The 16,600-nt window shown below is 38.8% G+C and overlaps 1 protein-coding gene across 1 annotated transcript in view; it reads left to right on the top strand.

Moving 5' to 3' along the window:
• LOC145782984 (uncharacterized) overlaps nt 1-16,600 on the top strand; it is a 36,149-nt gene that overhangs the window by 1,228 nt on the left and 18,321 nt on the right. The window contains exons 2-7 of the mRNA XM_082594741.1: nt 1,431-1,522; nt 2,014-2,058; nt 2,387-2,524; nt 3,115-3,235; nt 6,827-6,904; nt 7,827-7,947. Coding sequence (XP_082450867.1) covers nt 1,431-1,522; nt 2,014-2,058; nt 2,387-2,524; nt 3,115-3,235; nt 6,827-6,904; nt 7,827-7,947 — 595 coding nt within the window. The remainder of the gene's footprint in view (nt 1-1,430; nt 1,523-2,013; nt 2,059-2,386; nt 2,525-3,114; nt 3,236-6,826; nt 6,905-7,826; nt 7,948-16,600) is intronic.

The raw sequence follows: 16,600 nt of genomic DNA, 5'->3' as shown, positions 1-16,600 counted from the left end.
AACTTCTTTGGGCCTACAAACATAAAAACTTGTTGAGCCAACAAAATGTTTCAGGATTGTAATTTGTAATTACCGTGTTGAGTTTATTCATATGTATCTGTTTGTTTATGTTGATGTAAATATATGTTATTGATTAATTTATGACTCCAGTCGTGCCAATGCAGTTCGTAGCCTACAGATGTTGTATTTTATTAGTAATCGACTGAACACATTACTGTATTATCGTAATTTTCTTCCTTGGGTGATCATAGCTAAATGAGAAAGGGTTACAAAGGCTAGTTTCCTTTAATGCTGTACTAAACAAAAACGTGATTGACATAAGTTATGACCACTGAACCGTAACATGGTAGTGCCACACACTCTATCAATGGGCGTGGACATTAACATAACAATGTCACAATGCATTATTTTAATGTTTGTTCTTTGATAAAAATTAAATGCCCTCCCCGAAAATATTTGCTGATTGGGGGCCTGAATATAGGCAACAATGGTGACCTGCAAACATATCAGCGAAAATAGGCTCCAATAACAGGGAAAAAGAAACCAGGCACCATGAAACAAACGATTGTGGAAATCACCGAAAAAACGTTTCTATCGTACAATTTGGGTAGAGAGGTAACTTTTTTAAACCATAAACAGACATAACCCAGCAACAACACTAGATTTAACATTATAAAAACAAAACAATAAGCTAATGTTTTCGGCTAATCATACAGCCCTTTTTAAGCCTATAAGAAAAATACTTTTAAAAGAAATACTAAAGAATATAGTAATACACTATCGCAACAAAATATGGACAAACCTAAACATTTGAGAAACTTGCTCTAGCTCAACACAAACTGATAACTAAAAATTACGCAGCACAACGGGTCAAGTAATTAATTTCACCTCTCAAATACTTGACCCGTTGTGCTGCATAATTTTTAGTTATCAGTTTGTGTGAGCTAGTTAAACAAGTTTCTCAAATGTTTAGATTTGTCCATATTTCATTGGAATAACATTAAGCGACCCCTACCGAGAACTACAATTTGATTGGTCGGTGGAATCGTATGCAAAGCGAAAATATGCTTCCCGGAAAGTATTTTTTGCCTTCATGCTTTTTAACTCCTCAAGAAAAGCATTTTTGGTTATACTTGTGCGCTGATACCTTCCGCGGGCCGCAGCGATACAGCGTGGCGGGCCGCCAGTTGGTGACCCCTGGGCTAGCCTATAAAAAGCTGCTTACTTTGCAATTGCGTGTAAAGAAGAAAAAAATTGTACACGATAAAACCTCGAGATTAAAGTTGACCAGTAGCAAAAACAGTCTAGACTTTTAGGTTTACTTCAACTTATGTTTGCGAATCTACGTTTTCTTTGACAAACAAAAAGAGGTGCGGTGTTAACTGTCGCTTAGTCCATTTGTTACACGTTGGTTCAACTTGTTATTCCAGCCTTGTCATCTCGCCAAGGACGTCATGGAGGATTGCGGCGCCGCCGCATCTCTCAGTGCAAAATGGCGGTTTTACGTGATCCGCAACTGTCGGTGAGTAAATATGAATAGTTTGGGTTAGTATTGAAAACGATTAACCATTAGGCCTAGACGGATAATTCGAACTTAGTTAGAGTTGGAAATCTTCTGAATATTCGACAAAACAAAACCTTAACCGTCAACATTTTGATGTCCAGGTGCATTTTCTCGCTTTACGGATGACAAGAGTTTACTTATCTAATGCATTTTTATACCATTTTTAAAGTCCGGGTAGCCTGTTTTTTATGTTCCAATTCTGACTAACTTGGCATAATACACCATCAAAATCGACTTGTAGTGATAGAAGGGGCGATAGTGACTGATAGAAGGGGCGATACTGACTGTCTATTGAGCTTTCATCGTCACGTACAAATATTTGCTCAGCATCTACTTAGCTTATGCTTATTCTGGATTATTTAGATTCAGTTATCAACTGCAAGAGAAAAATCCAATTCCAACCTTTCTCCCCGTTAGCTCACTGGTTAAGCGCGCGACTTTGTTCACAGACAACTTCAAGAACAAGCTTCACTGGTTCTGGCCCAGCCTTCGAGGTGCGCTTGAACAACGCATTTCAGGACTAGGACTCCTCTCCCATTCAGCGCCATCTAGTAGATGAATTAATTCGCAGACAACAAGAGGAAACTTAACTCTGTCAAACTTTGTAACCGGCATTGCGTTAGTGGTTCAAAGCCCCTGCAAGTATGCGAAACTGCCAGGAATAGCCACCTGTATCAGATGCTTTGTCAGTCCGAGGACAAAGATTCAAACCAACCAACTGTGTGCGCATAGACAGAGTATTTTGCACTTTTTAACCTTCCCGCGTTGCAAGATTCCCACTTACCAATTACTCATATTTTTTATTTGTTTGTTTCGTCTCAGACAATTTCTTGGCTATAAAAATATGAAAACATTGATATTGAAGTCGTCATTTTTATTGTTTCGACAGCCGAAAGAGAAGCTGACGAGATTTCTAAAGAGCGTGAGAATCATTGTTGAAGTTTGCCTTGCCCTAAAAAAGTGAGCACTTTGTGGATTTCATAAATAGAGCAATTCTTTGCTACTTTTTTACAATTTTGAGCTGCTTCAGAAAAACCTATGTCGTAAGACGGTAAGAAGTATTTTGCCGTTTCCTGGAACTTGTTGATTATTTTTCTCTTTTATGAAACATATAATTGTAACTTTTCCCAAGTATTGTACCATAAAAAGCAAAATAAAGCTACAAAAATGCAGATTTTTAGTGTAAATTTCTGCTCTAATTGCTTATGAATAAGACAGTTTTGATAATCTCAATAAGGGTGAAACAGCCTGTTACGTTTTTTAGCGAATAGTAACTGTATTTGATGTAGATATTTAGATAGATATTTTGCTGCAAGCAAAACTTTTTAACATTTCAAAATGATGTTGGGTGCGAAAGATTTAATAATAAAAAACTAACAAACAGCCGGTCATAGCCACCTGATAGACTATTGATGACATGGTAGTTAACTTCTCGTGCAGAATGTAAATCTTTAACTGCGAGGCGAGAATTTGCATAGGCTATCTCACCAACCATCCACATATGCGACACCAGTGGCACGTTCTTTTTTGCTGAAACTCCAACGTTTCAGGTATGTGAAAAACAAGAATATAAAGGAACCGCTCACGTTGATGCAAATGCAACTTGATTTGCAAGATGATCTTAATAAGAAGCTCAGCTTTAATCCGCATTATTACAGCTCTTCTTACGTGGTAAGATACTACATATTTTATCGCAATCAACAAAGCCAGTGGAAAAAAATCCGCTGTTTGTATTTGTAGTTGGAAATTTTCACCGTTGAATAATATTGCGGTTGTCATTTTGCTACAACTTAGGTAGGCTGTTGTCGGTACGTCGTCCCCGATGGTCGTATAGCTTTTACCCCAGCAACAGAAACGAAAGAGAAGTCGGTAACATTTTATGCCTATAGTATCACCCCACGGGCAAGCAATGAAATCCCAAGCCGACGCAGAAGCAATGGCAGACACCAAGTGTAGCTTTTAGCCAACTGTACTGTGGGAAACGTTTCCTGGAAGAAGGCGACCATTCGAGTAATAATTAGTGGTCACGCGAAATCTTTGCATTTTGCTTTGCAAAAGCTATAGTATAGGCTACACTGTATACAGGATATTCAACAAAAAAGCTTTCACTGGTGCAAATTAAGCTAAACTATCACAAGATGTATACAGTGACAATCTGCTTTTATTCCGACGTTTCGTCAATCAGACATAAATGACATCTTCAGGGGCTAGACCAGGTCTGGTCTAGCCCCCTGAAGAAGTCAGTCGTGTCTGATTGACGAAACGTCGGAATAAAAGCAGATTGTCACTGTATACATCTTGTGATAGTTTAGCTTAATTTGCACTAGTAGAACATCTCATATTATTTAATTTAATGCCTGGTGAACAGCCTCATTCAATTTTCAAAAAAGCTTTCAACTTGGATTCTCACGGAAGTAAAATATTTTCAAAGCAAATGTAGCGTATTATGCAATAGATTGAGTTTCGCTTTCAGCAGCATGAAAGTTGCTTAGTTCTCAAATGTAGATACAAACGACCTGTTTTAACCTGATGCTGCGAGTTTGCTGTGGTAATAGCGGTTTACACTTAACAATCCTTGCAGGCATCCGACCGGCTGAGCTTCGCTGAAAGAGAACCATTATACACCTGGCTTGCCGGCAGAAGATCCTGATCACTTGCTCTACGCAAAACTCAGCGTCCCACCTCAGGAATCTTTCCGGGTATTGAAGTCAAGACACCCCTTTTGTACCAGCTGCCCCTGAATTATTACAGCCATTCAGTGATCATACCGTACCAGTGCAGCGTATTATATGGAAGACACTTGTAACACAGCATGGTGTGCCACCGATATCAAACTCCACGGTTTTATCCTGCCTCACCCGGTGGGACGCCACCCTGGTATGGAACTGCCCGGACGACTTGGGTCAAGCTCAATAGAACTGGGACAGAAGTCGCTCTCTTCCAAAGTCTCCAAATGGAATGCATGGCATAGCAGAACTAGACGAAGCTACACTCACATGGCTTTCCATTACCTGCCCTGAAATCTCAATAATCCTGTCTCACACGAAACAAAAAGAAGAAGTCTTCTTGAATTCCATCAAGTGTTGTGTTGCTTGTTGGATGTTTCTCACCCAACACCATACTGCTTGGATATTGAAGGAAAGATACAAAAAAAAATTAGCTTTTTTTCTGCCACATTTTTGTTGATAGTTTACTGAATAGTTTACAATATCTTCCAACTTTTGGTTCCCACAAGCATGGTTTTACGACGATACAAAGTAGAAAAAGTATGCAGTTCTTAAAATCCTTGAGCAGATGCAAGCCAACACAAAATAAATCATGACATATTCCAGGCCCGTAGTTATACATTTTAGCTTGGGGGGGGGGGAGGCTCAAAAGCTGTTGCGAAGTAAAAGGCTATGCTCCAGTGGCGGCTCGTGACTTTTGGCCATGGGGGTGCTGTAAACGGTGATGTTAAATATGACGTCATAAAGTGACAGAAACGGACGAGCGCCGAAGGCGCGAGCCTCCTAGAGGGGTCTGGGGTCATGCCCCCCCAGAAAATTTTGCACTTTTATATGCTCTAAAATGCCATTCCTGGTGTTTTCAGGACAAAAAATAAAAATTTTAAGCAGTTGAAAATGTGGATTTTAAGAACTTTGAAACAAAGAGCACGAGGGATCAGTATCGAGCACGAGGGATCAGAGAGAGAAAGCGAAAAATTAATGAATGTCATCACGGAGGTTGAAGATACTTTATTTCAAGAGCTCTGTGCCCCTGAAAAGAGCGATGTTGGTGCAGTGGACCTCGTTAAAAGATTTAGGCTATATATGCTAAACCATCACAGCACGCTTAGAATAGTGATACCTTTCAGAGTAAACGTTTTCAAGGCATGTTTTTGAAATACAACACACCATGGCCACCTGGAGATGCGGCCTGATTTGTCACATTTTGCAGATTTTGATTACAGCTACTGCTAGTGCTTGACTGACATTTTTTGAGATGTTTTTACTTTTTGCGGTTTCTTAATGACAAAAAACTTTTTTGTTGCCTTGGGGAAGCAGTAGCAAATGAGAAAAAGTAAGCAGAAAAACGCAAAATCAGACTGTTATTGAAAATTAACAATCTGACTAAAATTTACAAAATCAAATTTTCTTTGTTTTTCAACATGTGAGGATGTTAAAACCTATTGTGTCATTTAGGGAAAAGAATAAAGAAAGCGTAAAAATCTAATTTAAAAAAAAAATTATTTAAACGTTCGCCCAAAGTTAGATAAACCTGGAAATTTCTGCAAAATGTGACAAATCAGGCCATATCTTTAGGCACCAATACCATCCAGCGCGGCTGTGGAACGCATTTTTTCGCTTGGAAAGGACATTATGCGTCCCAAACGCAGCAGATTGTCAGACAAACCTTTTAAAATGCTTTTGTTTCTACAAGGAAATAACTAAAAGCTTTGAGCTTGGGGGACATTGCCCCCCAAGCCCCCCCGGCAACTACGGGCCTGATTCGTATATCCGGTAAACATGGTGCTCCTCAGTGTTCCAGAAAATAGAAATATATTGTACTGAAAGGACTGAAAACAACACTTGTCAAAGGTCTTTTTTATAGTACTCGCAGTAGCGAGATTCAACATCTCAGTTTATCAATGCGTTCGTCGAAAGAACTTTTGTGAATTCTATCAGTAAAAAAGTGCACCCTGAGATGCACTGAAAAAAAGCAGTGGGAAACAAGCTTAGCACATTGTTGATTACTGCAACACACGGTAGAGTCGATTTGTTATAGATTGTCCTTGCCAATGGTAACATCTTTGGCTGTATGTATTTGTACTGTATATGCCTAGCCCTAGAATGTGCTGCTATTCCAGCAAAAGCAATCTATGCTTCTATGAAAGTTCTTGTTATAGTCGTCATTTTATTTACGTTGATTTTATGTAACTTGTGACCTGCTTCACTACATAATTACATTCAGCGTTTTCTGGTACAGACGCTGGAATTGATTACCACCGCACAACGCGTGTAATCAATTAAGCGTTCTGTACCACGTTCCTTAGTTGATTGTTTTGCGTTTCTTTCTTACTTACTATATATTGTGTTGCTTTGATACAGTGAATCAGTGAGTAACAAGAGGTAAATGGTTTTCTCACTTGGTTGGCTACTACTATTATTATTGCTTATTTTATATTAAACGTCTGGAAATACAACAGTTCTGGAAGTAGTAGTCTATCACTATAGAAGTGGAGGTTGCATTTGGGTTACCTAACCTTGTTATAATTTTTGACAGGCCAACAAAGGAAGCAGCAAATTGAAGAAGCTTCTTGCTATTTCCCCTGCAGCCCGTACCAGAAGACACGTTAAGATGGTTAGATTGTGTAGAAATGTTTCCGTTGTCGTCGCTTTGACTATCACTAGTCAGAGCTATTAAATCAATGCTAGTCTATTTTCAAATACCCTGAGTAAAAACGAATCTATTTTGAAACAAGCTGAATACAAACTGGAAACATGCCAAGGTCTATGGTCATTCTGCCAGGCGGTGGTGTGCTCATGGCCTTTTGATGTATGGAAATAAGGCCAGAGGTCACAGGTCAAACTGTCGGCCGCTACGCTGTTATGAGCGGTGCACGGGAGTCATATGCATACAAATATAAGCAAACTATTTTTCTTTGAGAGATAAAGGCATTAGAGCATAAAATACTTTCCGGTAGGCAATAGGGTAGAGGTTTAAGCCTGTCCACAAATCAAACATTTTTTAGCTTCTCGCATTGATTCCCATTTTGCTCTCAAATAATAGGATACCCATCTTTAAGAGGCCTAAACATTTCCATTTTTGCAACGAAAAGTTTTTGGAACGAAAAAGCTTCAAAATCAAGCGGCGCTGGTTCGACTTTCGGGGTGTGCGCTTGAGTAACGCATTTCAAGACTGCTTTCCATTCAGCGGCACCTAATGAATGAAATAATTCCCCGGCAACAACACTTCAATAATAATCGGAAAACTTCACTCTGCAAATCTCGCTGACCGGCCCTGCGTCAAAAGCCTCTACAAGAATGCGAAATTACAAGGAATAATCGATCAAGGCTTTGTCAGTCCGAGGGTAACGATTCAAAACCAACCAACCAACATAATTCACCTAAAAACTTCTGTTCTCGCCTTGCACCCTAAAACAATACGATAGAAGGTCTACAGTATAGAGGCACATAGTGGCTTGCATTATATTACTCAAATAAGTTATACAGTAATTCAAATCGCCTATATAAATGCAGCATTGATCCAGTAATGTTTGCAGATCCATACGCTAGTGCAAAACAAGGCCGCTTTCTCTAAACATCCTCTTCACATCCGTATGAAAATGTGCCAAGTGATGATCTATCAAACCTATGAGGCAAGGAGAGCAATCATTAAGCAGGGTAAGCTGGTGAGAACAAAAGCCTGTCAAGTCATCATTTAGTTTACAGTATACCACAATACGTTATGTGATTTTTCAGTTTAAATTAAAATATTTACCATGTAGTAACTTATCAGCAAGATATTCAAAATGTCGCTTGCACCTCCACCCGTGATGTGATTGATTGTGTGGGTGCAGTTGCTGAGAAAGTAGTTGGAAACAATGTTCATATTAGTTTTATTGGACCAGTAGGCTACAATTGAAATATGGTCATTTCACATGTGGTGCTGACTTGTTGTAACAGTGTCACGATTCTTTCTATCTCTTCAGGAAAGTGACTTGGGAAAGGTTAATGACATAGTTTATTCGGATATCAAACGTAAACAGCAAATAAATGGTCGAATAGTTCTACTTGTGAGATGATAAATGAAAATTCTTGCAGAACTTTAACGGATGGTTCAGCACCTCCAACAAATAATCAAAGTAACTGCTGTGAATGGCAATAGATTTTCAACGCTTGTAACTCTTAATTGTAATGTAATTGTAATCGACTTTAACATGATTCACTCACAGCTTCTCATATGATTCTAATTTCGATCACAATTTATAATAGCACCAACTCTCATCTACCCGTATTCAATAACTTCAACTTTAATTCAATTTTCAATCTCAATAATTAATTACGCAAGTTACGCCACTATTTATAACAGATTTGTTTTGACCAGTAACTTCCAGAAGGTACTATAATGTTACGTCATAAGAAGTCATTGTCCTGGTCAAGTTTTACTACCCTCAAACATCTTTGTGACGTAATAACAACCCACTACCTGACAAATTGTTCGATCTGGGCGGAGAACCTTCTAGTCTTGCACGTATGCAGAATCTTCTAGACATACGTCACATAATAAGGATTTCGCAATCAAAGGTCACTACAGAATAATAACCGATAAAAACATTTCGTAAGAATTATACAATTAAAACAGTACGCTTGGTCAAGACACATAATGTAGCCTTCCGTGAGGATTCGCATATTGATTGTGACAAACAGGTAGCATGGAATCTATTGCATTCATTATTATTTACTCCTTAAAACAGGGATTCCCGACCTTTTTTTACACTGTGGCCCCCTTTGAAAATTTTGATAAATCAATGGCCCCCTATTTTTCAACCTTTTGAAAAAACTAAGAAACATTATCTTATTATTATTTTTGAAACAACTGGGAATTAAAAACCATTTCATAAAGATTGGGCAAAGTGTACTCATCATCACCATCGGCCATGCCTGAATAAGGCGTCGGCTACCGTGAGTCTCCACAACGATCGATTGTCCATACTTCTAATTAGGTTTTCAAAATTTTGGTTTGTCCATGTTGAAAGATTTTTGAAGATTTCCAAACGTGGACGTCCCCGGTGCCTCTGACCAGGAAATCGCCCCATCATTGCCGAGTGTTCAATTCCGTGTTTGCGGTAGACATGCCCGATAAATGTCATTTGCCTTTTTTTGATAGTTGTGATGAGGACACCAGGGGTGCACCCAGAGCGTCTCCACACTTCTTCGTTAGTGATTTTATTCATCCAGTTAATTCCCATCATTCTACGAATGAACCAAATTTCAGCACTGTTGATCTTCTTCTCTATCTTCGGGCATACAGTCCAGGATTCACAGCCATATAGCAGAACTGACCAAATGTACACATGTAAAATTCTTATTCTAGTGTTTAGAGAGATTGAATTAGATTTCAGTATTTTGTCCATTTTGATGAAAGCTTGTTTGGATTGTGCAATTCTTGATTTTACGTCGCTCCAGCATCGACCATTCGAAGTGACCATAGAACCCAGATAGTTGAAACTATTTACTTGTGAGACTGTTGTATTTTGTATTTTGATAGTGCATACTGGAGTTATTTCTTTTGATGAGATGGTCATGCAGAAGGTTTTTGTTGCATTCAAATTAAGTCCAAGGTTCTCACTTTGCTTAATGACTATGTCGAGTAAATTTTGTGAACTGGAGGTTGATGTGGCGATTAGTACTGTGTCGTCTGCGTATCTTATGTTGTTGAAGTGTTGTCCGCCTACAGAGACGCCTTCTTCGTCATCTAGATGTCGTAAGATCATTTCGCCGTAGAGTAAGAAAAGATCAGGTGAAACTACGCACCCCTGTCTAACACCTCTCCGAATTTGTGTCCACTTGCTCAGCTCGCCATCTATCCGGACTGCTGCTGATTGATCCCAGTAGAGATTTCTGAGAAGTCGGAGGTCTTTACCATCTGTGTCTAAGCTGTCAAGCATCTCCATAAGTGGCTCATGTCTAACGCGGTCGAAAGCTTTGTTGTAGTCCATAAAGCAGAAGTACAGGTCTTCCCTGTGTTCTATCGACCTCTCAGCAAGTGTTCTGATTAGGAATGTAGCGTTTCTAGTTCCTTTGTCTTTCACAAATCCGCATTGCACATCTGAGATTTCGGGATTGATGCATCTGCGTAGTCGATTAAAACGGTCAGAAAAATTTTGGTGACATGACTCATTAGACTGATTGTGCGGTGTAGTTCGCAATCAATCGCCCCGGGTTTCTTCGGTAATGTGATGACGATCGATTGTAATAGGTCCTCCGGAATTTTTCCGCTGTCATAAATCTCATTCGCGATTTCAGTCAACTTTTTTTATTCCAAAGTCGTCTAAAACCTTAAAGGGTTTCTGTATGCACAGCGTCAGGACCTGGAGCTTTTTTCAATTTGGCTTTCTTTATAGCGTGACGTATTTCACTTTCTAGAATCGGTGGTCCATCCATCTCTTTCGATATCGCACGTTTGTTTCCACGAGCATCGTCAAACAAGTCTCTGATATATTAAGCGTACTAGTGTTTTTATTAAATTTTAATTTATTTCTTTTGTTGTAGTGTTGGAGTGGACTTAGAGACGATAAATTAGAAAAAATAATCTTTTTCAAATTTTTCCATGGTCCCCTTAAAAAAGGCTCATGGCCCACTAGGGGCCATGGCCATTGCTGTGTTAAGGGGAGGGCCAAGGGGGCCCACAAATAATAGACTTTTGAATTTCAGTAAAGTTTTTTTGAGCTGCTAAAGTTCACTGCATATCCATCATAAAGATGATTTAGGTTTTATTAAACTAGAACCTCTCAAATTTGGGCCCTTACTACACTGAAACATCTCTAAAAACACCATTACTATCTTAACAGAAAGTTAAAATGCGATAACGTTAGTAACATGATCTGCAGAAATGTATTTAACATATAGCAGGTGGGATGCAATTGAATATGTGAATTCAAGAAGGGCCCAATTGCCACAAAGTGTTTTTTCACAACCGTTTTAATTATTTTGGTCATTTACTTTGGTGTTGAAACTTCGATAATGATTGTATTCTTAAACATACTGGTAAGAAGCATATCATTTAGAAGATATTGGAAAGCACAAATAGTGTAGGGCTAATGAAAAAAACTGGAGGGCCCTTTTGAATTCACACATTAAATTTCTTTTCATTGAAAGAAATCGGAATGCACAAAAAGTGAAATGAAAAAAAATGGAGTTGGGCCCTTTGTGAATTCACATAGGCCATTCAATTTATTCTCATCAATAAAAGTGTTTTGTTTTAAAAAATTGTTTGGTGTAGCCAAAATAGCATTTTTGATAGTTTAATTACCGTATCATTTCATTTTTAACATTTATATACAATACCGTAATTATAAATATCCTTGACTAGTGATGGCACGAGCAGAAAAAACCTGTCCGCTGCCGCACTGCAATGTCTTCCCGTACACTGCAACGCAAAACATCTCAAAATGTCACACTGTCCCTGTACCACAAAAAATAAGAGTGCACTTGCGCAAGGGCACATCAAATGCAAGGGAATCTATTAAATGAAAGCAAATTTTGGAATAAATTTAGGGCCTATTTAGGCAATTGAGTAACTTGCAGCACTTATTATCCATCTTTGATAGCTCATCTGAGTTGCCTTTTATCGAATGCTGGGTACTTCTAGCAGAAACGTTCTTCTGTATTTACTTTTTTCTGAATATTAGCACATGAAATTGCTCTTATCTTCAAATACCTTATAGGCCTGGCATATCTATGTTAATCGGACACTTCACTCTGTCAATCTCGGTGACCGGGCCTGCGTCAGTGATTCAAAGCCTCTACATTCTACAAGTACCGTATGCGAAACTGCCAGGATCAAGCTCCTCAAGAAGCTTTCCCAGTCCGAGGATAAAGATTCAATCAAATCAAATCATTCTTATCACAAGTGACCTGTTTATTCTTGCCACTAACCTAGGCTACCATTCCTAAAAGCTTTAATTAACTTGAATGCCTGCAAAAAATAATGAAAGCTTTGCCTTGGAATGAAATAATGTTGAATACGAATAATTGAACACCTGATCCTCAAAACGCTTTACATTGTTTTGTTTACAAATTACAATCACTATGTTTTTAGTTTACCTTGGTTCACAGAACAAGTAGAGTTGCCAGATAAACCATAAAAATGGTGAAAAACAATAATGTTACCAGATGACCAAATCTGAATGAAAATTAATAATTTCTACAGTTTTGGTTTCATCCTCAGGTTTCATCTGCGTGGTACCGCACGGCAAAGTTCAAACAATCAAAATTACGCGTGGCATGGTGGTATTATCGCGTTGTGACTATACTCAGAGCCTCCAAGAGCCCTGACGGGCCCCGGTGCAGATGTTGCTGCCGGGCCCCCCAGCGCGACCTGTCCATTGATATCTCACCAATCACAAGCAAAATTTGCGGTGCGCGTTCTTACAAAGGATAAATTAGGTTGAAGTATTAACACTCCATTATTTCACAAACAATGCACTATTGCAAATATAACTTTAAATTCACAGATACACACTAGTTATACACAAAGATAAAATGCTGTAAAATGCTAAAACACTACATAGTGTAAATATAGCCTCAATAGCATTGTCAGATATGGAATTCTGCCCTAATTTGAGGAAAAGTTTATAGCTGTTGAAAACAAAAAATTGTATTTTGGATATTTTTTTTAGTCCTAGGCAAAGATCAAAACCCTAACCTTTCCTAACTCTAACCCTTCCTAACTCTGGCAACACCTGATTGTAACCATGGCAACAAGTGGGTAAAATCAGCCATTTTGAAGATAAAAATTGCAATACCGTACCATCCGACATGGCTGACATAGCATTGCATATGTGTGCTTACAGCTTTACATTAACATACAATACCATTTCTGACCTTGAAATCTGCAGAGACTAGGGCAGCAAACTTAGGATGAATGCATTGCTATTGTTCATGACATTAAGAAATACCAACTTCAATATAAGAAATACCAACTTCATATAAGAAATACCAACTTCAAAATATTAAAAAAATTTTTATGCAAAATTGACCTTAACACGCAAATTTAAACATTTTATTGGCCCCCTGAACGCAAAAAATGAAAATATTGTTGTTCTAAAAAAGGGCATACCCATGAGGGGGCCCATTCAAAATACAAAACTAATATTCATGTAAAAAACAATTGTCACGATTTCTTTCTATTTCTTACCAGGAAAAAGACTTGGAAAGGTTCAATGACGTAGTTTAATGGGTCAAACTGAAAAGCAGTCAATTAAATTCACGGATAGTTCTACTGTTGAGATGATATATAAAAACGCTTGAAGGACTCCAACGAACGGCTTCTCAAATAACTCTAATTTCGAACACAATTTATATCAGCACCAATTCTCATCTACTTGTATTCGATTACTTCAACTCTCAATCAACAATAATTTCTGCATCAACTACCAATCCACAACTCATAACACAACTCTCATAATCAACTCATAGAATAATCATCATAATAAAACATTACGCAAATTACACCACTATTTATAAAAGGTTTGTTCGGTCTAGTAACTTCGAGAAGGTTACGTAATGTTGCATCACACGAACTCATCGTTCGGTCACGTTGCATTGAGCGGCATAAACAAGCAAGTTTAAGGAAGACTCTAGAACTGCACGTAGCAATCGAATGACCTAGAATACACGTTACATAATACAGATTTCGTAATCAGAGGTTACTTCAGGATAATGACCGATGATAACCTATAGCATAAGAGTTTTACAATCAAAACAGCACGCTCGATCGAGATACAAGCGGCCCGTCGTAAGACCTCGCACATTGATTGTGACATACACTCCCCCTTAGAATATTGTTGCAAACAATATTACAACACAATCAATACAAAACACACCACAAAACAATTAATTACTCAATAAAACAGTTCTCATTAGTCCATCGTTGCATGACCTACCAACGATAGCTTTTCTCCACACAGTAGTTACGTTTAATGTGAAAGTTTTCATCGACCTCAATGTCTTCAATGCACCGGCGAGCAAGATGACCCATCTTCTTACATCGGAAACACCTCCTCTCCGGACAGTCCTTGGCGAGATGACCTTCTTTATGACAGTTGTAGCAAGCCTTTTCATCAAAAGGGCAGCTCCTGGCTATGTGTCCAATCTCCTCACATCGGTAGCAGTGGTTGTCACGGCAACGTCTGTTTTTCGAATGTCCGCCGTCAGCAACGCACTCCCTGGCGAAGTGTCCGCGTCTACCGCATCTATAGCAAACTCCAAATGGTCGTCGCCTGCCTCTTCTCCTCGGTTCTTCGCGCTCATTCTATCCATGACCGTGAGATTGTCGCTGATTATCTGCAGAACAATCTCGAGCAAAGTGACCATTCTTGCCACAAGAATAACAAGTAACTTCAGAATTTCTCTCAATAACATTTCCGATTATAAGATCAACTAAAGGGTTTTGCAAACATAATGCTTTCACAGTCCCACTACAATATGTAGTTTCGATAGATATCTTCGCTAACGGTCCTTGGATTGAAGTGTTATTTATCGACATCACAATTCCAGTTTTTCCCGTTAAGTGACTGTCTTTAACCAAATTTCTCCTCACCATTATACCCGTAGACCCAGAATCACGTAAAACTTTTACCTTTTTGTTTCCAACTTTTCCATCTACTACTGGCAGGTAATCTTCAGGTATTATTTCTTCGCAAACATCTTCATCCGGTCTCTCCTCGTCAAACGCTGGTTCATGAATCATTATCGCACAACCACCTCGATAAACGTCCGTGTCTTTATTCTTTCCAGACTGATTGGGTAAGGAAAAAGACTTGTCCTTGCATTCTTTCGCTTCGTGTCCTTGCCTATTGCAACGATTGCACCACTTCCTCGATTCCTGATGATTTCTGTTAGTCTTCTTCCGGCAGTTAACAGCCTTATGACCTAGCCATTACAATTAAAACAACGTACTTCTCTTGGAACCGCACCTTCTTTAAAATTATTTGTTTGCTCCTCGTCATTATCGGATGACAACGTCTCTTCGGTCGACAACTTCTCATCATGAGCAACTAAATATTGTTCCGCCACACTGGCTATGTCTTCTAGAGTCCTTGGACTTCTCTCCATTAAATAAACAGACAGATCTTTTGAACATGAATCTGTGAATTGTTCCTTAACTATAAGGTTTGCCAATCCGTTCAATGATTGATCGGCCCCCGAAAGTTCAAACCATTTTAACAAAAGGTTTCTTAAACGTTCAATAAATTGACCTGGGCTTTCGTGTCGTTCAGGCTTTGCCTCGCGGAATCTTTGACGGTATCCATGCTCGGTAAAATTGTATCGCTTTAACAGAGCTAACTTCAATCTGTCGTAATTCATGGCCTCTTCTTGTGAAAGTCTTGAATATACATCAAGAGCTTGTCCCGATAATAACATGCTTAGCTGGGTAGCCCACGTCGACTTCTCCAATTTGGCTATTGTAGCATATCTTTCAAATCTTAACAAATAACTATCCAACTCATCTTTTTCTTCAACAAATGATGGCAAATCTGGACGTCTAACTTGCGCCACAATAACATCTCGAGCATTATCGTTAGTAGAATTAGATCGCTCACCAATATCCAGCTTTTGTCTTTCTAAATCAATTCTTAACTTTTCCAATTCATATTGCGCTCTTCTTTCTTTAGCTTCTGCTTCACGCTGCGCCCGTTTTTCTTCAGCTTCTGCTTCACGCTGTGCTCGTTTTTCTTCAGCTTCAAGTTCTGCTTTCCTTATTTCACGAGCAGCTCTTCTATCTTCTCTTTCGTCTACTTCTCGCTGAGCTTTTTGGTCCATTATCTTGTGATACTCTTCCATCACAAACTGAGACTTCTCATTACCAGTCAGCCCCATTCGTTCAGCCATGCTCCCTAAGTCTTCAATCATCTCATGTTTGACAGTATCCGCCATCTTGACAGCTTGTTGTTAATTTATTATTCTTTCAATAAATCCTTCGGTATTCTTCGTTTTTTCGGTTAAATCTTCGCTTTTTCTTCGGTTTTTCGGTTTCCCGGACGAGCCCCCAGAATGTCACGATTTCTTTCTATCTCTTACCAGGAAAAAGACTTGGAAAGGTTCAATGACGTAGTTTAATGGGTCAAACCGAAAAGCAGTCAATTAAATTCACGGATAGTTCTACTGTTGAGAGGATATATAAAAACGCTTGAAGGACTCCAACGAACGGCTTCTCAAATAACTCTAATTTCGAACACAATTTATATCAGCACCAATTCTCATCTACTTGTATTCGATTACTTCAACTCTCAATCAACAATAATTTCTGCATCAACTACCAATCCACAAC

Source organism: Aplidium turbinatum, chromosome 14, assembly GCF_918807975.1.
Source record: "Aplidium turbinatum chromosome 14, kaAplTurb1.1, whole genome shotgun sequence".
NCBI lineage: Eukaryota > Metazoa > Chordata > Ascidiacea > Aplousobranchia > Polyclinidae > Aplidium > Aplidium turbinatum.
The sequence above is the reverse complement of the archived record's forward strand: the minus strand, read 5'-3'. Positions and strand labels throughout refer to the sequence as shown.